At 42.6% G+C, this 23,757-nt stretch overlaps 1 protein-coding gene across 11 annotated transcripts in view; it reads left to right on the top strand.

Moving 5' to 3' along the window:
* The window catches only part of Il15ra (interleukin 15 receptor subunit alpha), a 48,675-nt gene that overhangs the window by 16,755 nt on the left and 8,163 nt on the right, over positions 1-23,757 (top strand). For 7 of the 11 annotated variants that reach the window (XM_071619904.1, XM_071619897.1, XM_071619902.1 and 4 more), the window contains 6 exons: positions 4,674-4,868; positions 6,661-6,759; positions 8,724-8,921; positions 9,441-9,473; positions 13,634-13,706; positions 16,099-17,023. In XM_071619904.1, coding sequence (XP_071476005.1) covers positions 4,694-4,868; positions 6,661-6,759; positions 8,724-8,921; positions 9,441-9,473; positions 13,634-13,706; positions 16,099-16,336 — 816 coding nt within the window. In that variant the 5' untranslated portion in view covers positions 4,674-4,693 and the 3' untranslated portion in view covers positions 16,337-17,023. Of the gene's footprint in view, positions 1-4,673; positions 4,869-6,660; positions 6,760-8,723; positions 8,922-9,440; positions 9,474-13,633; positions 13,707-16,098; positions 17,024-23,757 lie in introns of those variants that run through there. The other 4 variants (XM_071619900.1, XM_071619896.1, XM_071619898.1 and 1 more) reach the window with 4 other exon arrangements.

Genomic DNA, 23,757 nt, shown 5'->3' with positions numbered 1-23,757 from the left:
CAAATCCATTCATTTTTTAAAAATATTTTTAGCTATAGATGGACACATATCTTTATTTTTTTTTTATGTGGTGCTGAGAATTGAATCCAATGCCTCACACGTGCTAGGAAAGTGTTCTACCACTGAGCCACAACCCCAGCCCCATTCATTCATTTTTTTTTTAACTGATTATTATCTGGGTACATGCCTGTAACCCCAGCCTCTCAGGAGGCGGAGGCAGGAGGATGGCGAGTTCAAAGCCAGCCTCAGCAACTTAGCAAGTCCCTCTCTCTTTTTTTTTTTTTTTAAAAAGAGAGAGAGAGAATTTTAATATTTATTTATTTTTTTAGTTTTTGGTGGACACAACATCTTTGTCTGTATGTGGTGCTGAGGATGGAACCCGGGCCGCACGCATGCCAGGCGAGCGCGCTACCTCTTGAGCCACATCCCCAGCCCTCATTCATTCATTTTTAAAACAAGTTTGTTTGTTTGATTTTTTTTTCCCCAGTACTGGAGATTGAACCCAGGGGCCCTTTATCACTGAGATGCATCCCTAGCCCTTTTTCATTTTTTATTTTGAGATAGGTTCTCCTAAGTTGCCAAGGCTGGCCTCAAATATGTGATCTCCTGCCTCAATCTCCTAAGTAGCTAGGATTACAGGTATTCACCACCATGCCCTGCTAAGCAAACTTTCTTGTGTACCTACTATTTTCGGCTTCTATACTAGGCTCAGAAATATAATGTTGAGCAAAACAAACAGAACCCCTACCCTCACATAGCTCAGAGTGGTGCAGATGGCAAGATGTGTATTAATTATATAATCTTTACATCTTACATATAAACTGTGGAAAAGTCTATAGAAGGAAAGAACACAGAAGCATAGGAGGTGAATGAAGGTTTTACTGAGGAGGTGCAGTTGCAGTCAGCCAGGAAGGATGGTAGAGACAGGTGGCCAAGAGCAGGTGGTGGGCTGGGGTGGGGGGAGTGAGTGGCACAGGGAAAGCAAAGGCTGGTGTGACCGGGGCAAAGAGAGCTAGAGAGGCAGACAGGGCTGGATCTGACAGAGCCTTAGGACTTCTTAAGGGATTGCAGGGTTTTGTTTGTTATTTGCAGTGCTGGGGATGAACTCAGGGCTTCACACATGCTAGGCAAACACTTTACCACTAAGCCACATCCTCAGTCTACAGTTTTTCTTTCTTTCTTTTCTTTCTTTTTTTTTGTACACAATTACAGTACAACTTTACATTTCTATGGTTGTACATGATGTAGCATCATACCGTATGTGCAGTCATATATATACCTAGGGTAATGATGTCCATCTCATTCCACCATCCTTCCTACCCCTATACCCACTCCCCACCCCGCCTCCCCTTTGCCCCATTAAAATTCCTCCTTTTTCCCATGTCCCCCCAATTATGGATCAGCATCCACTTGTCAGATAGAACATTTGGCCTTTGGTTTTGGGGATTGGCTTACTTCACTTAGCATGATATTCTCCAACACCATCCATTTACCTGTAAATACCATAATTTTATTCTCTTTTAATGCTGAGTAATATCCCATTGTGTATATATACCACATTTTTTTTATCCATTCATCTATTGAAGGGCATTAGGTTGCTTCCACAGTTTAACTATTGTGAATTGAGCTGCTATAAACATTGCTGTGACTGTGTCACTATAGTATGCTGATTTTAAGTCCTTTGGGTATAGACCAAGGAGTGGGGTAGCTGTGTCAAATGGTGGTTCCATTCAAAGTTTTCTAAGGAATCTCCATACTGCTTTCCACAGTGGTTGCACCAATTTGCAGTCCCACCAGCAATGTATGAGTGTGCTTTTTCCCCACATCCTCACCAACATTTATTGTTGCCTGTATTCTTGATTTTTAAGGGATTCCAACAAGGTACTACCCAGAGAATTGGTGGGAGAGAGAGAAAGAAAGAAGGAAGAAAAGTACAACAGCCAAAAGTCAACAACAAATATGGCACCCCCAAAATGGAAGTGCCATTCTGACAGGAGTGAGATGAAATCTTAGTGTAGTTTTGATTTGCATTTCTCTAAATACTAGAAATGTTGAACATTTTTTCATATATTTGTTGATTGAATATATATCTTCTTCTGAGAAGTGTCGGTTCAGCTCCTTAGCCCATTTATTGATTGGGCTGTTTGTTTTTTTGGTGTTAAGTTTTTTGAGTTCTTCATATATACTGAAGATTAATGCTCTATTTGATGTGCATATGGCAAAAGTTTGCTCCCAAAATATAGGCTCTCTCTTCACCTCAGTATTGCTTCTTTTGCTGAGAAGAGCTTTTTAGTTTGAGTCCATCCCATTTATTCTTGATTTTATTTCCTGCACTTTAGGAGTCTTGTTAAGGAAGTCGGGGCCTAATCCGATGTGATGAAGATTTGGACCTGCTTTTTCCTCTATTAGGCGCAGGATCTCTGATCTAATTCCTAGGTCCTTGATCCATTTGAGTTGAGTTTTATGCATGGTGAGAGATAGGGGTTTAGTTTCATTTTGCTGCATATGGATTTCCAGTTCTCCCAGCACCATTTGTTGAAGAGGCTATCTTTTCTCCAAAAGCATTTGACAAAATATAGCACCTTTTCATGTTCAAAGCACTAGAAAAACTAGGGATAGTAGGAACAGAGCCTTGAGAATTCTTAATGCTAAACCCCATATCATTCTAAATGGAGAAAAATTGGAAGCATTCCCTATAAAAACTGGAACAGACAGGGAAGCCCTCTTTCGCCACTTCTATTCAACATAGTCCTTGAAACTCCAGCCAGAGCAATTAGACAGAAGAAAGAAATTAAAGGGATATAAATAGGAAAGGAAGAACTCAAACTATCATTATTTGCTGACGACATGAATCTATACCTAGAGGATCCAAAAAAACTCCACCAGAAAACTTCTAGAATTAATTAATGAATTCAGCAAAGTAGCAGGATATAAAATCAATACCTAGAAATCATTTCTATCCGTTTCTATGCATTTCTATACATCAGTGATGAATCCTCTGAAAGAGATATTAGTAAAACCACCCCATTCACAGTAACCTCAAAAAAAAAAAAAAAACCCTTGGGAATCAACAAAAGAGGTGAAAGACCTCTACTATGAAAACTGCAGAACACTAAAGAAATTGAAGAAGACTTTAGAAGATGGAAAGATATCCCATGCTCTTAGATAGCAAAATTAATATTGTCAAAATGACCATACTACCCAAAGCGCTATACAGATTCAACATGATTCCAGTTAAAATCCTATCATCATTTCTTATAGAAATAGAAAAAGCAATCATGAAATTCATTGGAAAAATAAGAGACCCAGAATAGCCAAAGCAATCCTTAGCAAGAAGAGTGAAGCAGGAGGCATCACAATACCAGATCTTAAACTATAATACAGTAACAAAAATGGCATGGTATTAGCACCAAAACAGACATGTAGACCAATGGTACAGAATAGAAGACACAGAGACAAACCCACATAAATACAGTTATCTCATACTAGACAAAGATGCCAAAAACATACATTGAAGAAAAGCCTATAGTTTTTATGTTTTTATTCTTAAGAGCAGCAGGCAGTTGTTGTAGGACAGATGAGGCTGGGCACAGAGGAATTAGCAGGAATCAGGTTTGCTGACTGCAACCAGGTCCAGAGGCAGCTTTTGCATAAATTAATTTGTCCCTCTGAACCCCAAGTCCAGAAATTTTTAGAACTTTATACGCAGTGTGTAGGGGGAGGGGCTCAGAGGCTCACCATCTGCAGAAGTCCACATAAAAGTAGGTTTTCTCTACTGTAATGGGTACCCAACCGAGGTCTGAATACAAAAATAACTCAAGGACACACTCAGTGTGTGAATTCTGTGCCTGGGAAAAGGAGAATCCTGTGTAGTGTAGTCTCTGCCCCTCCCCCCTCCCCCCTCCTGCAGCTGGTTTTCGAGGAACCTAAGGAACCTAATTTGCACCATTCACTCTTATCTTTTGGATTGTAAACGACTTTCCCTGGGATCGGATTGCTTTTTTTTTTTGAAGCCCTGTGAAGGCAGGGCTTGGCTAGAGGCCTTGAGTTAGTCTCCCTTCTCTCAGTCTGCTTCTATAAACACACTTCCCACCTGACAACTCTTGCAGAAATTCTTGCTAATAGTCTAAGAACAGTTATGGTGAGGGACTCTGGAGAAGCTTAATTACGATTTTCTGTGGAGGGGGGGTGCAACTACACAGCCAGGGAGGAGTGAAGCTATCAAATATTCATCTCTAAGGATTATTCTGGCTGCCCTGTGGAAATGGACCAATTGCTTGTGTTGAGGGGGCAGGGGAGGAGATACGGGGAAAGCCTGTGAAGGTTATTTGTTGGCCATCAAATCAGTAAAATGTGACGTCACCAAATGAGCTCAGAGGCTTGGTCCAGATTGAGAGCAAGCCAGGGCTGGAAACAGGTGGAAAATGGAGGGGTGGGCCATGGGGATGACTCCCCTATCTCCGGCTGTCTGGATGACTGACATTTAAGACAAGTTCCTGGCAGGCCTTGGACAAGGGGAGACCTTCCTGATCACTTTCCACATGCTTGGAGGGGCCTCCTGGATAAGTGAACCCTGGCTATACAATCACTTCCCGCTGCCTGCAAGTTCCCTGGAGAATGCCTCCTAACATGCCCAGGTCTCTTCATCTCTCCCCTCTTGTGCACTTTCACAGGCACCACGTGCCCTACCCCCATGTCTGTTGAACATGCAGACATCCGGGTCAAGAGTTACACCTTGAACTCCAGGGAGCGGTACGTTTGTAACTCTGGTTTCAAGCGGAAGGCGGGAACATCCAGCCTCACGGAGTGTGTGTTGAACAAGACCACGAACACCGCCCACTGGACCACGCCCAGTCTCAAGTGCATCAGTAAGTAGCCAGTCCTTGGACTGTCCCCACCCCTTCTGCCCAGGCTTAACACAGAGCACAGCGGCATTGTGGGAATCGGGCGAGCCGGTCTCTGAGCAGAGAGATCCATCCGTATTGGGGTCTAAGGCTAAATACGCCTATGCGAGGCTGAGCAGCATCTCCCAGAGATGGAGATACACGGTGTTGGGGGTCACAGAATTTGGGGTTCAAATACTGGTTGTGCTGCTTACCACGTTGAGGCCTCTGGCAAGGCCTTTAGCCTCTTGGAACCCTGGTTGGTCATCTAGAAAATGAACCTGGTGTCAACACTGTGGGTTGTAGGAGGATTAAAAGGAGCCTGGTAAATATGAGCTATTACTACTATCCATGTGGGTTGTGAAATCAGCAAGAGAATTGGCTGATTCTGATTCTCAATCTCACCCCTAACAAGGGTGTGCTTGCTAGCTGGAGAGCTTTTTGGATTTCTCATGAGAAGCTGAACTCTTTTGAGTTCTTGATGGTTAGTATCCAACCCAGTGGGCTGGAGTAGGCCCACACGGCAGAGTTTTTCTTGGCCTAGTCACCATATTTGGTGTCCAGCCAATGCTCATGAGCAAGGAGATGAGGAAGTTGCAAGAATTAAAAAATAAAATAAAATAAAAATTACCTATCCACTACTGAACTGCCATCCCAGAGGAAGCCAAATAATTTTGGAGTGGAAACTAAGCCATTCAGTGTTATTTCCAGAAATACTTAAGTCCTGTTCTGCTCCCCTTATTACTCTGGGAAAATAAAAGTTAACTCAGGTCTTCCAAGAGAATTCTGATTTAACAAACATTCATGACATGCTCACTGCTGCCCAGCAGCAGCTGGATACATTCTCATAGAGCATCTGTGTAGATGTCTGACTCCTCTCTGGGACAAAGGATGGGAAGTTGGGCTCCTATAGCGAATTCTCTCTGTTGGAAACTCCCAGAAGAGCTACACTTTCTTGCTGGATTTGTAGTGTTAGGTTACCCCCCTCCCTTTCCAGCTGCTCAGAATGAGTTATACAGATGTCAAGAGAAGGGAAGGAGGGAATCCTACCACTAGTTTCAAGAACTGCAGGACTGGAGAACACAGCACTCCACAGCACTGGGTACAGTTGAAGGGAAAAACCCAGGGTGGCCAGGGACAAGCAGTGTCTGTGGAGCCAGAAGTGGAAAAATCAGGGCTTTTTCAGTGTTGGGAAAATTATGTTGACTCAAACTCCACATCTTTGGGTGAATGAGTAGGATGGAAAAGAACTGAGGCTCTGAACAGGGCCAAGAGGGGAAAGGAAACAAAGAATTTTGAACCAGAATTTTAGAGCCCACAGGTTAGAGGCATCTTTAGGTTTCCTCTGGACCAAAGGTTCCTCCCTCACAAACCTTTACCACTAGCAACTCTGTTCATTGTGTTTCCCAACCCCTTATGCTTTGGATGATTTTTTTTTTTTCTGTTAGGCAAATGGAATCTATTTTAATCATTCATTTTCCTGTGGGAAAACCAGGATTATAAACCTCAGTTGATATCAGATGTATTCCAACCAAAAATAAATTTGATGTTTCACCTGTGCAGTCTTTTTTTGGAAATGCTAGAAAAATTGTTTGTAATCTGTCTTTGCATTTGGGTTGAGAAACACTGTTTCCTTCCTGTGCTTCTAACCTGTCCTAAGAAGCCAGCTATTTCCATTGTAAATTTATGTATCGATCTTTTATTTATATCCAGTTCTGATGCCACCTTAGTGCTTATGCTCAGGATCATAAATGCCATGTGGTTGTCCTCTCTCTAGGAGACCCCTCCCTGACTCACCAAAGGCCAGTGCCACACTCCACAGTAGTGACGGCAAGGGTGACCCCACAGCCAGAGAGTCCCTCCCCTTCTGGAAAAGGTAGGAATAAAGGGAAATTTTTAAGAACTACCATCTAGATCCCTCCTTCTCCACCAATCCTGCAGATTCATCGACCTCTGATGATGTTCCAGCGACAACTTCAGCAATAGAGCAAAATTTTATTAAAATAAAAAGTAAGACTTATAATGGCTTAATTGTTTAAGTCAAAATGGCTTGAGATCTAGATTTCATATGTACATAAATAATAGTATTTAGAATCCACTATTAATATGCCAAATCACATTTAGTTGTATACATTTATCATTGTCAAGAATTGGAAACAGTCTGAAATTTTACCTCACTTGTTTGTTAGTCTGCCACTTTGTCATGGGTGCTGACATTCTTGTAGGGTAAACAAATAACTTTTTCACATGGTGCACAAGTAGCAAGAGTATCAGCATGTTAGCAACAATCCCTTGACTCCCAGGCTCACAGGGCAACATCGATGGGCCTGAATATATGCCTGCATTGTTCAGCAGGCTGCACTGTCTGGGAGGAAGGCTGAGCTCAGGGAACCTGAATGTTTTATAATTGGCAGCAAATATGTCTGCCCTTTCCTAGAAAGAGGCACTGTCTCTGTCTTCAAAGGTACTTGCAATATATGTGTCCTTGCGCAGATAGTCCAGAGAAAGGTCTATCAGGCCCTTGTTTGCAAGATGTGTAGCAATGTGAGGGACCCAGGAAGAGTTGTCACCCCTTGTTCCTAAGCATCACCAAATTAACAATGGTGCTCTATTATAGAAGCACTGCATGAAACCACCAATGTTCTGTATTTTAACTGAGTCTTGGGTAATCTTTTAGCCCAATTTCCTCAACAATTTCTCAATTGGAAACATTGGAAGCTAAATATCTTGGCTAATATGCCTCATATCCCATGGCACCCTTATTTTATATTTAACTCTTTTTTTTTTTTTTAGGGCCAAATCATTCAGTCTGTGACTTTTCCTGGCTCCTTCTTCCTTCCTTCCCGCCAGATGTGGTCATCTTTCTTTTCATTCACTCTGTTCTCTTCAGGCACACCTTCCCAGAGCTTTGGTTCTCAGCCTTGGAGGCACAGTGAGAATACCAAGAAACTCCACATGGTCCAGGGAATGATTTGGAGTCAGAGGCTATAGAACAAGAACCATGTAGTTCTTGGATAGCCAAGGTTGAGGAACACTGCTCAAAGCAGGACAGAGAGGCTGAAGGGAGGCTTCCTCCTTGTAATGGGTTGCTTGCAAACAAAAGTAAGGGGTTGAAGTATTGGCTCTATTTATGTTGAGGGTAATTCCCAAACTCCTTTGATCTGAATCACACACAGTTCACCAGAGAGATAAGAATGACCAAGTAACCTTTCCCAGTCCTGCCTCCATGCCCCCAACACTTGGTCAGATAGCTGTTGCTGAGACAAACCTTAGATGTAAGAGAAACCTTTAACACAGATTATGTGACTGTGGGTGATTGGATGTGAATGCTCCTGGGTCTCGATCTGCAGGGCACCTAGAGTGTGGGCAGCTTGGGTAGGGTTAGGTGCACGTGAGGTAGTGACAAAAGATTGGAGGGTATGAGGACTTCTCACAATGTGTGTGGCTGGGAAAGAATGGGAACTCAGGCCACAACTGTGCATGTAGAGCATGATGAAAAAAGATAATCAGCATCCCAGATGCCTTCAGCAAATACAGCTCTACTTGTGTTTTGGAGCCAAGTCTATCAGTATTTCATGAGCTTTTCTAGGAAACAGCTGAAGGTACTCAACTCTGAGGGATCTTTTCTTTCTATGCACCACAGTAAATAACTGTATTTTTTAGAGTTATCACAGATCCCATGGCTCAAATGGAGGATATGTTGCCCACTTAAAGGACAGTTTGCTGGGAGTGAATGGGCTGCCATGGTGGGTTCATCAAAGTAGGTCTTTAGGTCCACCCTCTGCTGGAGCTGAGAAGACACTAGTCTTTATTTATGTTCTGTCTTGGAATTTCCTACAGAGCCAGCAGTTTTATCTCCCAAGTCAGACACCACAGTGGCCACAGAGACAGCTATGGTACCAGGCTCCCAGTCGATGCCACCCCAACCAACCTCCTCAGGAACCACAAGTGTAGGCAGCCATGAGTCCTCCCAAGCCCCATCCCAGACTACAGCAAAGACCTTGGAACTTACACCCTCAAACTCCCACGAGACACCAGGTTAGCATTAGCTTTGCATGAGAGGCCAGTTCCTCAGGTGCTGCTTCTGAGACTTGGGTTGAGACCTGGCCCAAGATAACTGCATGGCTTTTTTCAATCTCGAGCTGTGACTCATGGAGCTGCCCTCCTGCCCTCTGCCTCCCACAGGCCCCTTGCCTGGTCTCTGTTTTTGATGTTCCACCTGGCTTGGTCCAGTTGGGACAGCTGAAAATGAAATCCCCCTCCCAGATTTGACATGCTAACCTTACTAGCCAGCACTGCAGAGCCTGGACTAGGACTCTAAATGCCGTATGCACTCTCCACCACGGGAGGGCCCTTCTGGAAGGTATGTCCGACTCTTAGGCATGGTCCAGCACCTCAGTCAATTTACCCTGCTTGTTCTTTGCTAAGAAGAGTTTGGTTATGCCAGCTATGAGTCTCCTAAGGGTCTAAGATGGTAGCTCAGTTGTCCCTTATTTCTCCAGCTTCATGATACACTAGTACCTTTACCCTGACTGAGCTGTTCTCTCTTCTCTGCAGATGCTTCTTCATACAGCTCCAGAGAGACCACTGGTAAGTACTGTCCTTTGACCAGCATATTTATGACCAGGGTGATCGCAGACACAGAGTGTTGAACAGTCCTTGTCCTGGACGGCCCATGCCATTGTCCCAGCATGTTCACTGGAGGCTTCCCCTTTCCCTCTCAGAAATGTCTCCATTATCTGATGGGGACATTCATGGCATTCCTCATGTGATATAACTGTTTTTCTTAATAGTGATGGTTTCTCACTGTCAAGCTACTGATGTTGAAGGAACTGATGCTCCAAGGGCTTTGTGGATCAGCTACTTAGTTCTCAGCAGGGCTAGACTCATGCCAGGGCCTGTTAGGAAGCCACAAGTGCCTGATGCTGCCACTAACATGAAGTCATTCTTTGTCAGAACCTACCTTGATGTCTCCCAGGGTGGGCATGGTGCACTGTCCGGAGAGACTACCAAGATTTCTCAGTAAAGAAGGCTTTTTACCCTAGACGCACAGCATTAGGACTCTAAGAAAAAGAATGTGCAAGTGAGTCTAAGAGGAAAATAGAAAAAAAGTGTGAGAATGAAAGAAAAAGATGAAGACGGAAGAGAGCTCAGAAAAGAGAGGAGAGAACAATAGAAAGAAGGGAGATCCAGGGGCAGGGAGAGAGCAGGGTGTGCAGCTTGGTGGAAGAGCGCTAGCCTGCCAGGGGCTGGGTTTCATCCCCAGCACTGCAAACACAACAAAAAAAAACCCAAGAGGCTGGGAGACAGATGCAGATGGCAAGAAAAAACCTAATACTTAAGAGTCTGATGAGCTTTCAAAGGAATAAAAAGAACAACACAACTGTAACAAAACTGTAATTTGAAATGGGTAAAAACTATTTCTATTTTCTAGTCATAAGTTCACATTTTTGGTGGTCCCATTTTACCTGTGTCAGGTGTCATCTGGAAAAAAAAAAAAGCATTGGGCATATTAGCAGTTAATTGCTTTTAGAATTCTTTTTTTTTTTTTTTTAAGGATCAAGACATAAGCCAAGGCAAGACATTTTAGGACTTTGGGAATATTTTCAAGACTTTTTCAAGACATTTAAGACTTTGGGAATATTTTCAGAGAAAAATTGTGGCATTTAGTGACAGGGATATAGAAACAAAAATATGTTCATGATTTAAGAGGAGAACAGTACCTGGGCATGGTGGTACATGCCTGCAATCCCATCGGCTTGGGAGTCTGAGGCAGGAGGATCACAACTTCAAAGCCAGCCTCAGCAACTTAGTAAGGCACTAAGAAATTCAGAGGGACCCTGTCTCAGAATAAATAAAAGAGGGATGTGACTCAGTAGTTAAGCACCTCTAGGTTCAATCTCTGGTACCACAAAAAAAAAAAAAAACAACAGTAAATAGCCAACCTAATTTTTCTCCTAATATCACAATCTACATTAATCTTTGTTCATAGCTTTACATTTTTTACTTTTTAAAAAATTGGTAATATTTTGCAAAAGGTCTAAAAATGAAAAGTTACATAGGATCTGCAGCAAAAAAAAAAAAAAAAAAAATCAAATCCTATCTCTGACTCAAAATCTTGCAGAAAGGAAATAGATACCTGTGCATCCTCCCACACAGGCTGTATATAAACAAGTACATAAAAAGTAAATGATGCTGACAGCTGGGTTTTTGTTGTTTGTTTTTTACTGTTCTGCCCCTAGTTGTCACTTAATGGCATATCTTGGAGATCCTTCCCTATTAGTACATAAATCCCACCTCATGCTTTTAGCAACTATAGAATATTCCATCTTATGGATCTGTTACATCTTATTTAGCCAGTTTGCTCTTTGGGCATGTGATTACTTGTATACTTTGGTTATATTATGAACAGCAATTGTAAACCTCTTGGTGAGAGTATACCTATAGGATAAAATCCTACATGCAAAATTTTCTAAGTAGATCTTTGAACAAACTATTTGATTATAGGCTATAATCTGTCATCAAATTTTTTTCCAGTTTAGGACTTTCACTGTGTTAAAATACCAAAAATTGTCTCAAATGTCTGAAACATGACATAATAAACATTAACTGAACACCTACAATGAACAAAGATAATTCTATGGGAGGAACTTTGAAAATACAAAGATAAAAAAGACCTGTCTTTCATGTATGAATAAGGTTTAATTCCTTTAAGCTGCTTAAACATAAGAGTACATGGTCACTAGGCATGAAAATGAGAGCTAAATTTATCTGCTAATAAGAGATACTAAAATAAAAATTGTGATAGTTTTCTAAAAATTCTAAGTAACAGTGCCTTCAAAGTATGTCATATGCCATCCACCCCAGCCACCCTGTGAATGAGAAGTCATTACGTATGGCCAAGATGCTTATTGGACATTGGGGCCGCTGTTATTTCTGCATGAGTAAGCAATCAGTTGAGCTCATCTCTGTAGAAAAATATTAATAATGCTTGGCCATTATTGTTGCTTAGTAAAAATTGACATTTTACTCTACCTTTTGATACTACCATTGTCATAATTTTGTTTTTTTAAATAAGTTAAATGAATGATTATCATCGATTTAAAGAATTGCTCTTTTAATTCAGTAGAAAATAGTCCACAGCAGATGCTCAATAAATATTGAATGGGTAGGCAAATGAATAAATAAATTTGAGTGCTGCACATTTTAATAAATATTTAAGAAATGTGATTCAAAGCTCCATTCTCTTAAACATATACTGGCTCACTTGGCAGCCCTTTTTGTCAATAAATTTATTCAATTGTTCCAATATCACATCTCTGGCCCTAATGAAGCTATTCTTAAAGAGTCCTGGTTGTAAAATAAGAGGTTAGCAAGCAAAATACAGCGGCCTTCACACAGCCATGCCCATTTAGTACACTAGAAGTGAAGGGTTTATTTTTCAGAATGTTACTGTGCCTTTGACAGGGGCTGCTCCTGTCATGTCACTCATCCACCCTCAGTATAAATTAAGTTCCTACTCTGTACCAGGTATGGCCCCATGCTGCTATGAAATGCAGATTTCTCATTACAAATCAAATGTCACTTCAGTTTGGGAATTTTAAAGGTTGAACTCAAACAATTAAGTGTTTATTTTCTTGTTCAAACCCAACACTTTTTTCTTTTTTTTTGGTGGTACTAGGGATGGAATGCAGGGCCTCACATGTGCTAGGCAAGCACTCTACCACTGAGCTACTCTCCCAGCCCTGAACCTGACACTCAGAGTTGCCTAGGCAGTGAGAAAGAAAAAGAAACACCTTCCCAGGAGCAATGGTTGATGATCTCCTTCAAAATCATCTCCATCTGACACAGGCACACAGCACTGTGGTCTCAGCGTGGTGGGCGCTGCTACCCTGTGCTGGGCCTGGCTTGTTGAAGAGCTACCAGGGAATAACTTCTCCATCCTTACTGAACATGGGCTCTGGCTGTCTCAGCTGCCTTCTCCAGCTTAGATCAGCACCATGGGCTGAAGTCAGTGGGAGAGCTCCTGGCCTAAGTGGCCTTCCGCATAAGCACCAGCTTCTCCGCCCTCTCCTTCCTCCCCTCTTCTCTTCCTTTTTCTCCAATCCACACCCTACAGGAAGCAAAAGGGTAGAGAACTTGGCAGGTGTTTCCATGGTTCTGGCTTCCATTTCTTTACTAACTTTGCTTGGCTATAATCAAAACAGAGAGGCTCAAGACCTGGGTCATTGAATTCCAATGGCTTTGTTTTATCATTGACCCAGGAGCCCTCCTCTCTCTTGCTCTGGATTCTGCAGTTTTTATTTTTATTCAAAACGAAACAGGAAGAAACATTGTGAAAATAGAACCATCATTTCTATCCACTCGCCCTTTCCCATAAACCTCTCCACAGACAGTAAATGCATGTCAAGCCTATTAGACAATGTGAGGACATAGTTCACCATTGAGTACAACATCTCTGCTATAAATAAATAAATAAGTAAAATTATATGACTTCTTTTTTTAAGTGATAATGATAACTAATGTTAATTTTCTGTTATTTCTTTTCTAACACCTTTTCTATGCTTGCATTTTTGCCCAGATGTGGAATAAATTAAATTGCATTTTGGCCCTCAAGTAACAGCAAGCTAATGGGAAGGCATTTAGACCACTCTGTAAGAATGTAAATTGCCAAGAGTTTACCAATTCTTAGCAATGAACACGATCCTGGGATTCTCATAAGGTTTAAGCTTAGTTTTATTGTTTTACAGTGATCATCTCTACATCTGTCACACTTTCTGTAGTGCTTGTGGTGTGTGCCCTGGTGACGTGCATCAAATTAAGGTAAGTGGCACAAGAGAACCCACAGGACCAGATTCTTTCTTCCCAGGAGAAAAGAGCTACATCAGAATGATTCTGGGATGTCCTCACAAATCAGAATCCCTTTCCCAGCCATAGACCCTCATGCTGAGCCCCTTCTGTATCAGCCAAAAGGAGCTTCAGAGTGGGGCAGGACTAAGCCAGTCCTAGAGAGTCCTAGAGAGCCCTAGAATGCCTTTCACTTCCCACAGTTCTCAGACCACTGCTCTGAAATGGGGGCAGCAGAAACCAGGTCGACCACGCAGGGGCCAATCTGCCAAGTCAGAAAGAAAGGATGGGGCTGGGCATACAGCGCAGGGATAGAGCAGGTGCTTAGACTGTGTGGTGCAAGGCTGTAGGTTCAAGCCCAGCACCCACCCCTGCCCCTAAAGAAAAGAAAGAATACACCCAACGCCAAATTGGATGAATACGCAATTTGTATCAGTTCTTCTTATGACATATTCATCAATATTTTCTTCTCATATGTATTTTTAAATGATTTCTTATAAATATATTCATTCACCAGCAATTAATTCTGTATTTCTAATCATTGAAATCTGCAGTTCAGCATTTATGAAAAGTCTGTTTTTTGTCAACATTTGTTCTTTTGTGTTTTTTTGTCTGTATGTTTTTGGTACCAGAGATTGAACCCAGAGGCACTTACACTGAGCCACATGCCCAATCCTTTTTATTTTGTATTTAGAGACAGGATCTCGCTAAGTGCTTAGGGCCTCACTAAGTTGCTGAGGCTATCTTTGAACTTGTAATCCTCCTGTCTCAGCCTCCAGAGCTGCTGGGATTACAGATATATATGCCACTGCACCATGCAGACATTTTTTTTTATATTTTCATTTTTCGGCATTTTATCTTTCTTTTGTCAAAACCCCAATATCATACAAAACCCCATTTTGTAATTCTGTCAGTACCAGTATTTCAGTATTCCATATTGATAAGTTGCTCTGAATTTTTCCTCAGCATTATTTGATGTATGGATGTCAGATTTGTTAAAACTCATTTTTAGTTCCTACTAATAAGATAGTACATGTTATGTCAATATAAAATTATATGACCCTTTGAGCATGATTTTGAAAAAAATAAACAGTCCATGACAAACTGTCAAGCCAAAATGAAAAGCAGTTATCTAAAACATTCCATAAATCTTCAAAAGCTGATAATTCCAGACCAACTGATAAGAAATACAATAAACATAATAAATGATTTATTTATTACTCAAGAATTTGTTGAAACAATTCAAAAATACTAAATGTCGACAAAATAGAAAGTTACTTTTTAAAGGACTTTCAAAATATTGTTATAATTAATTTTCATATAAAATGCTGTAATTGGAGTTATATTCTTAAGAACTTATATCTAGTAAATATATTTATTGACTATATTAACAGGAATGTCCATACTATCTTTCTAATAAGTACATTAAAATATATTCTTAAAAAAGAATGTTACTTTGATATATACAACCAATAAATATGCTCTTAAGAGGAAAATATCAATTTATTTACTATATTAAAAATGTATAAATGTCTTAAAGAAGAACTGTTAAATATATGTAATTTCTTGGTCGTTTTGTGAATTGACTCTACATAAACTGTTGTTTTTTTTTTTAAACTGGATAATAGGTAGATTTGCCATCCAACAAATTGTTTTTTACCAAATTTTTGGCAAACTGACCTAAAATCCTCATTTAGTTTAGCTCCCATTCCAAGGAACTCAAACTGCTTCTCTTCTCATGGCCTAGGGAGCTGTTCATCTTCAGGAGGGACATTCCATAAGCCATGGAAGAAAGTGCTGAGGTAGCCACTCAGGGCCTGAACACTGAGATAGATCCATGACAGGCAGGCAAATATAATCAGACTCTGTCTCTCTATTCTTATTATCCAGGAACTGATTTATTTATTCATTTATTGGATATTTCTTAAATTCTAGGAACTGGTTCAAAAGCTTCATGAATATTAAATCACTTTTACCAGCATGATCAAGCCTAGTTCAACCAGGCCCCTGGTTACTCTTTCCTTTTCTTGTCCCTCCACCTGCAAGGCTGTTTAGGCAGAGGATTTGTCCAGTGGGAAGCAAGGGTGAGAATTTCTCCAGCAGCACTGGTGAATCTTTGCAGATGAGGAATTGAGAATACCAAAATAGGATTTAGATACCATGTGCACATTTAGGCACTTTAGGTTTTTGCCAGTCTTTGAGCAACACAGACCACAGAGGATTAGGTATTTTATGACACTTGCAGGCAGGACCTATGTCTGCTTATGTCACCCACCCAGTGCTGGACATACATTTTCAATAAGAAGTATCTCTGACTGGAGGATGACTGTGTCTTCTTTTCAAAACCTGTAAATCATTGGCTTCGCAGGAGAATTTTCCAGCCAACTGCTGTTGAAATGGAGAATTTGGAAGTGATGCCAATGACTAGGGGGAGCAGCAGCAGAGAGGAAGACCAGGGAAACTACCCACAAAACTCTGAAACTCCTGGAAACCAGCCCAGCAAAGGATGGAGCCAAGGAGCCAGCTTTATTGTAGCTAAAGAGAGCCTGGAAGATTCACAAGGATCTGGGCACCAGGAAAAAGCCCACCAAGATCATCAAATGTGATGACCCATATGGACTGTGTGCCTCTTGTCTTAGTGAGTAGGTTCTCCAGCACACAGGAGGACACCACTCAGGGACCCAGGGGCCTGCTTCCCAAACTCCAAGCTGCTGAAGCTCTCCTGGGAGGCCAAAGGCTCCAGGAAGCTGCTGGTTTCACTCACACTGACTCAGGACAGCTTCTCCACTGGACCATCTATTCTGTCCCTATTCCGACTTGTAGTTTACAGAGGACAGGAGTCAACCTGAGGCTCTCAGTTCATCCTAAGGCCCCTCCTGGCTTGGGAGATATCTGCAGGGAAGACTCCAGCATTTGTGCTCCTAACAACCCTGTCTCCAGTGCTCTGTGTGCACTGAAGGGGAGCAGGGGAAGGCAGAACAGATTCAGAGAAAAATCCGAACCCAGTGACATTTTACACACATACGTGTTTATATTTATACTTCCTTGTATGTTATACCTACATATTATATATGATTTGTATTTTGAAAGTGTGCTTTGTATAGACAAAATAAAATATCTATTTTCAATATAAAAAAATGCACTGAAAGAATCACCAACAAGAAATGTTCCACAAAGGAACGAAGAAGACAAAGAATGGAAATGCAGAGTCCCAAATGAGTGAGCTCAAGTTTTCTTTCTGCATGTGTGTTATTTTATTTTTGTTTATTTATTTATTCTGGTAGTGGAGATTGATCTCAGCTATATATCCCCAGCCCTTTAAAGACAGACTCTCACTAAGTTGCTCAGAGCCTCTGTAAGTTGCTGAGTCTGGCTCTGAACTTGGAATCCTCCTGCCTCAGCCTCCTGAGCCACTGTGATAACAGGAGTGCACCACCACACCCAGCAAAACTTTTTTATTTTTAGATGGAAAAAGGACATAGAGTTTCATAAGACTTGGAAGTTCTAAGCTATTAAACCTTCAGCCAGATGTCCTTATCTAGCTATAGATCTAAAAAATTCACACTTCCCCCCTCTTTTCTTGCTCTGCACAATATTTGCTATGAAGAAAAGTGATTCCTGATGAGGAATCACCGTTTATCTTGATTTTCCTTGATCAAAAATAAAACTCTTTTTCTCTTTTTCTTTTAAAATCCATGTCTGGACATTAAAAAGTAGGAGGACAAAAAGACACACTTGAAGACTACTCCATATTCCAACTGCCACCCACTTCTCCTCAAGGACCTCGCACTGTTAGCTGAGCCTGCACACCCTAGTCTCAGAATTCCACTCGTTTGCTGTCCCACAAATCTGTGCAACCTTGAGGCAGGAGCAGCCCATTTCAGACCATACCATCCCCAACACTTCCACTGCCTGGCGCATCTCAGAATCCAACGTGTGAATATTATTCCAGAATTTATACATACAGCCAGGCACGGTGGCACACGCCTGTAATCCCAGCGGCTTGGGAGGCTGAGACAGGAGAATTGCAACTGCAAGGCGCTAAGCAATTCGGTGAGACCCTATCTTAAAATAAAATTCAGAATAGGGCTGGGGATGTGGCTCAGTGGCCAGGTACCCCTGAATTCAATCCCTGATATTAAAAAAAAAAAAAGAATTTATACACACATGAGGCACTTCATTTATGGGAAAATACACTTTCCTGTTTCCTTCCCTCGGTGCCTGATTATAAATCTACCTGTTCTATTTTTGCTATTCTTAGCTATCCACCCTCTCCTCTTCAGATTTGGGAATCTCCCACAGTGTTGGAGTGCCTTGTAGCCCACGAATGCAGAGGACCTGAAGTCCCCTCTCCCTGCTCCCACCAGAGCGTGGAACTTGGGTCCATTGTTGCCTCCTGCCAAGTACCCAGGGCTGTTGAATGAATGTACAGAGCAGTTCCCAGCAATGGCCCAGAAACATCAGAGTGGTTGCTCTCTTCCTACTCTTGGCTTTCCAGATTGCTTTAACTGTAATCCTTTTCCCAAAACTAATCCTCCACCTTTCTGTGAATCAATGATCCCATGATATTCTTCTAATATACTTTCTTTGCTTACAACAGACTGCATTTCCAATACATATCAGTGAAAAGTTCCTAACCGATGTAGAATTCAGTGCCAGGCGTGATTATTGGAAATTACAGAGAAGTAGGGAAATAAAGATCTGTGATTGGTTATCTGCCTTGGGCAGGGGAGAGAAGAGTGCAAGTTCTACTGGTGTTCTCAGGTGACAATTGAGCAGCCCAGGCACGTGGAAAATTAGTTCACCGGAAGTTACCTGGGATGGTACGCCCACTGAAGGCCTACCTCTGAGAGACTACATTGCTGCTGACCTAAAGTGGTGTGGCTGTAGGAGACCCAGGGCCAGGATGGGTGGCTACTTTTAATGGCACTGAAAAACTTAGAAAATAACAGTGTAAACCTCTCAAGTCCCAATTCAAGCCAGAGGCTGAAACCTAGAGATTTCCCTGCTGAATTTTATCCCTTGGAGATGCATGGCCAAGATACCTGAAAACACAACTCAAGAGCTGGAGCTTCTGATCTGCTCAGTTTGCAGTCCCATCAGGCTTCCTAGCTGAAGGGTTGAACATTCACAGGATTAAGGATGAGGCCCCAATACTAGAAGGAAGACTTTGGGGAAATTTGGGGCTCACATGTACTCCAAGTGCACCCTTGTCCTCAAAAGCAGCCCTGTAGTGTCTGATAACACCCTAACATTTCTTCCTTGGTTGAGGAGCTGTTTCTTCAAGAGGAAGCCTGTTTTCCACATGACCCCCTCCTCAGCTCCTGGTCTGCAAAGGAAGGGAGTTAGTTCCCTGAGTATCCCAGTTAGATTCTCTGGGTCATATAAAGCAGGCTATGCAGCGAAGTGCTCCCCAAAGGCCGTACAGAACCCTCTCTGTACATCTCCAACCTCACCTCCCACTGTGTCCTGGGGCTCATACCCCTGCTTTCTCATGGGTCAGGCCCATCAGTCACTGCTCACCAGCCTCACATCCAGCCTACCTTTCAAGAGCCAGCTCAAATTGTATCTTCTCATGTTAACTACTGAGGCACACCAACCATCTGTCTCTGAGCTCTTGTAACATTCATTCTCTGCTCTGTAATATGGTTACTGCCAAACGCTATCTTGGTGCAGTGAAAATGACATAACCTAGGCAACCTGAGTGCCAAGTGTTCACTCTACCATTTGCTGGTCTTGTCACTTGGGCTACGTGCACTGGCACTGCCTCACTCTGAAGTGAATGACAATACATGTTATCGACCTTCTCACACAGGCCTGAGGTCCCATTTAAGACCTAGTTCTTATCTTCGAGAAGCTTATAGCCTGGTCAGAAGGGACATGTCAAAATCATCATACCATAGCAAAAACCTTCTACCACAAAGCTGTAGGTAGTAAATACCAGGTGAAGTGTGAACACTGTCACACAAGTTGTGTAGAAATAGACATCGCTGAAAGGCCTCAAGATCTGAGGAATACTGTGGAGTCAGGACATGAGTGGGAGGATGGGTGGAGTTTAAATAAATTCTCAGGCAGCATTTTAAACAGGGGACCCAAGCACCACATTCAGGAAAGGAAGGGCAAAGGAGTTGGGCAGATGGCTGAGAAAAATGAGAAGGCCACGGCAGGCTGGGAAGCATCATATTTCTTAAAGCCCCCATATTAGCAGGGTTCTGGGAAGACTGCTCAGTAACTGCTTTAAACAAAACCAAAACAAAGCACCCTGAAAGAACAAAGGTTCTGCAATAAGTAGAATCTTGGGACCTCAAGACCATGTCTCTGGCTCCACCCAGTTGCCCACTTTTGGCAGATATCCTCACTACAAATGTAGGTAGTGCTTTTTCTAGGGCTGTTTTTTTTCTTTTCTCTGTGCAAAGAGCCAAATGTCCTAATTACAAAACAAGTGTGTAATCTTCAAAACCCTCTGAGGCAAATGCACCCCAGCAGGTACCCAAGGTACTCCAGTACAAAAGTGGTCCTGGGCCAGCTGGGGTGCATGTGCCTGCTGGTATTTTCAAGGTATTCCAGAAGCCCTGGAGGAGGCAGCAAGGGCACAGAGCCCTCAGTCCTCTATAATTACAGCAGCTATACTTTTCAATTGGAAGTAAAATTCGGTCTGGAGAATTCCATGGCAAGGAACATCTAAAAAATCTTCAATGTAGCTTTTAAAAAACTGTGGTCTCCTTTCTGTGAAGAGCTTCAATTCTGGCTCTTCACATGGCCCCATTCTTTTCCTATTTTTCTGAAGAATCACCATGGTCTGGGGACTGAACTTGAGTTTTCATCAAAGATCTACTGAATAAAACCAAACCTAGTGGTCCTGGCCCAATTCCTCATCAAGCCTGTTTCATCCTCTGCAAAAGGAAGCTGAGGCTGCCCACCAGGTGGAGGGGAGGACTCTGCGGAATACTGAACAAAAGGGCCTAACAGTGTAGGAGGCACTTCATAAATGCTGATTCCATTTCCTAAATGAGATCTCTTTATGTATGGGATGGATAATCAGGGACCAGTAGTGGCTGCCTTCCTGCTCCTTCCTTCTAAAATGAATTCTCACTTTGTTAGGATTTTTTTTTTTTTTTTTTTACAAAGCCATGAGCATCAAAAGAAGGCTGACTGCACCCCAAGTTCCAGGAAACAAAGAGACTTTAAGCTATCCCTCCTTGCTCGTGACTGGTTTAGGAATGGACAGGTGACCCAGTTCTTGGCAGCAAGATGTAAGGTAGGCTAGGGAAGCTTCTGGGAATGGTTTTCTTGCTACTAAAACACATAGAAGAAAACTTACCCTCCCAATACTGCGGTGTCTGAATGCAATGCCTGAAACACTGTAGACAGCTGGTCACAGGAGAAGCTGGCCCAGTCAAAGCTGACACTGAAGGTGACAGGAAGAGGAGAACATTCCTGGCTTCTTAATAACAATGCTGTGTTAGATTTTTGTCGCAGTGACCAAAATAAATGACAAGAACACCTTGGAGGAGGAAAGACTTGTTTGGGCTCTCAGTTTTGGAGGTTTCAGTCCATGGTCATTGCTCTGGGCCTGAAGTGAAGCTGGACCTCATGGTGGGAGAGAGTGCGGGAGGAAAGCTGCTCTCCTCGTGGCAGCTAAGAAGCAGAATTGGCTGGGGACAAAATGTAGTCCCCAAAGGCACACCCCTGAAGTTCTCCCTCCAACTAGGTTCCACCCCCTACAGCTTCAACCACCTCTCTCTAATGTCATCAAATCATTCTGTCAATGGGTTAGTCCACTGAGGAGGACAGAGCCCTCACGACCCCATCACTTCCCCAGAGCCCCAACTCTGGACATTGCAGCACTGGGGACCAAGCCTCCAACACACGATCCTGGGGCACGTTCCTGATCTGAACTGTAACAGAGGCCAAGCAGCTGAGATGAGCAGCCCTGCGACCTGCCCTCCTCAGCACGCCTGTGTGAAATCATCACATTTCCTGTGTGATGCCCTCAAGAGTCTTGCTTTTGGGTTACTCACAGCACGATGTGTTTCAATACTGAATTTGGTGTTCAAAAGCATGAATGTTGTAACAGACCCTAAAATGTGAAACTGGCAAGACAGGGTCATAAGGCCCCTACTGTGTGAGGCTGTCAGTGACCTTGGTTATGTGCTGTGAAACAACTGATCACAGCGTTGCCTGTGGGTCCAGATTAGGAAAACACGTATTAGGAAAATCACTGCTAAAAACAATCCAGAACCACCGAGTTATACATTTTAAAAAAGGCAACAGAAAAACAATCCAGGATGTTGATGCTGTGTTGGCCACTGTTTGAGGGGCCTCAGTACAGTTCTCTAAAAGATGTTCAGGGTATGTGCGAGTACATGCCTGTAATCTCAGTGACTCAGGAGGTGGAAGCTGAGGCTGGAGGATTGAAAGTTTGAGGCCAGCTGGGCAACTGAGACCCTGTCTTAGAATAAAAAATAAAAAGGGCTAGGGATGTGGCTTAATATTATAGCAACCCTGGATTCAACCCCCAGCACCATAGGCAGGGGGAGAGAGAGTGTTGGAAGCCGTGTATAAATTATGGGTTTGTATGAGCCATCACAAGGCAGGAAGGCTACTTTTCTGGGATTTCCTGGGTGAAATTCCCCTGGCGCCCTGCCTTGGCTCACAGCCCTAGATCAGTGGCAGCTGCCTAGATTCCCAAACAACTTGTTTTTCCCATTCTTTTCTGATCTTCCTGAAGCTTCTAGTTTGAGTTTCAGGCACTGAAACTCACCTCCCACTGTGGAGGCAGGAAATTTAGCTCACTCCCCTCTTCCACCAGGTTCACACATTCCCTCCTCTGTGTGTGCAAAGCAGATTAAGACTTAGAAACAGCTGAGCTGGGGAGTGAACTAAGGTGCTTCTCCCCTCTTCTACCACCTCTTGCTTCCCAAAGAACTGATAATTGCTGCAGAGATCCAGCTTGCATGACGACACCATCCTGGTTATAACTGCCATTTTGCCTGCCAGGTGACCCTGATGTGCATTCCAAATCCTATAGGACCAACCAAGCTCTCAAGAGAAGAGCATGTTGTGCTGACCAACAGTTTTTTAACTGGCATGCGAACATACCAAGCTCTTGAGAAAGGTCAGGTACTGTCTGGATAGTAGCAGCCCACTTTTGTCTAGCTTAGTATATAAATCCCTTCTTCTTGCCCTAGTGTGCGAGGACCCATCATCACTAGCTGCTGCTCGAGATGCACTTCTGTTTTAAATCCCTAGTAAACTGCACTTTGTGCAAGCCCGAGTCTTTTCTTTGGTCTCATGGCACCTTCCACCTGCTTTGGCAGCTGATTCTCACATAATGGGACCAGGTTTTTCCAAATAGTTGTCCTTTCAGTTTGCGTAGCTTTCTATACTTAGCATTAACTCCAGCCTGAACGCGTTGACAGTTATCTAAACCTCCCATTGAGATGTTCGGGAACATTCATTATTCTACTAAGTTCATCTTGAAGAGACTGCACCCAGGGCCCCATCACCTACTCCAAAGCCGCCTGGGACCCACTGTGCACGAAGTCTTGGCATCCTCTCCCTTTTACACCCAATAGTTTTCTCAAGGAACAACCTCCCCAATCTTGGCTTATTCCCTTATCTTCCCAAATTATAACCTCCAGTAGCTTCTGGAGAAAAGCTGCATGATAGGCAAGGAAAGAAATGAAAAATGGGAGGCATGATAATGCCCTTGATTTCTAGGTTGGAAATAATTCCCCCCAATTATTTAAGGGATGGCTCCACAGTACAGCCCTTGTATAATAAGGGGACATTTTGATTCCTCTATGTATATATAACTTTTTTTCTTTCTGGGGACTTATTGGAACTTTGTCACTAATATTCTGAAAATTTCAAACTTACTCATTTCTGTAGCGGAGGCGTTATCATGCTTGCCTGACACTACATACTCATTGGAGGTCTATTTTTACCCATTTTGCTGGGTATTTAGCAAGTCATTTCAATCCAGAAACCCCTATCAGTTCTGGTATTATTATTATTTTTAATC

This window comes from Marmota flaviventris, chromosome 12, assembly GCF_047511675.1.
Source record: "Marmota flaviventris isolate mMarFla1 chromosome 12, mMarFla1.hap1, whole genome shotgun sequence".
NCBI lineage: Eukaryota > Metazoa > Chordata > Mammalia > Rodentia > Sciuridae > Marmota > Marmota flaviventris.
This window is presented reverse-complemented; position numbering and strand designations above follow the sequence as displayed.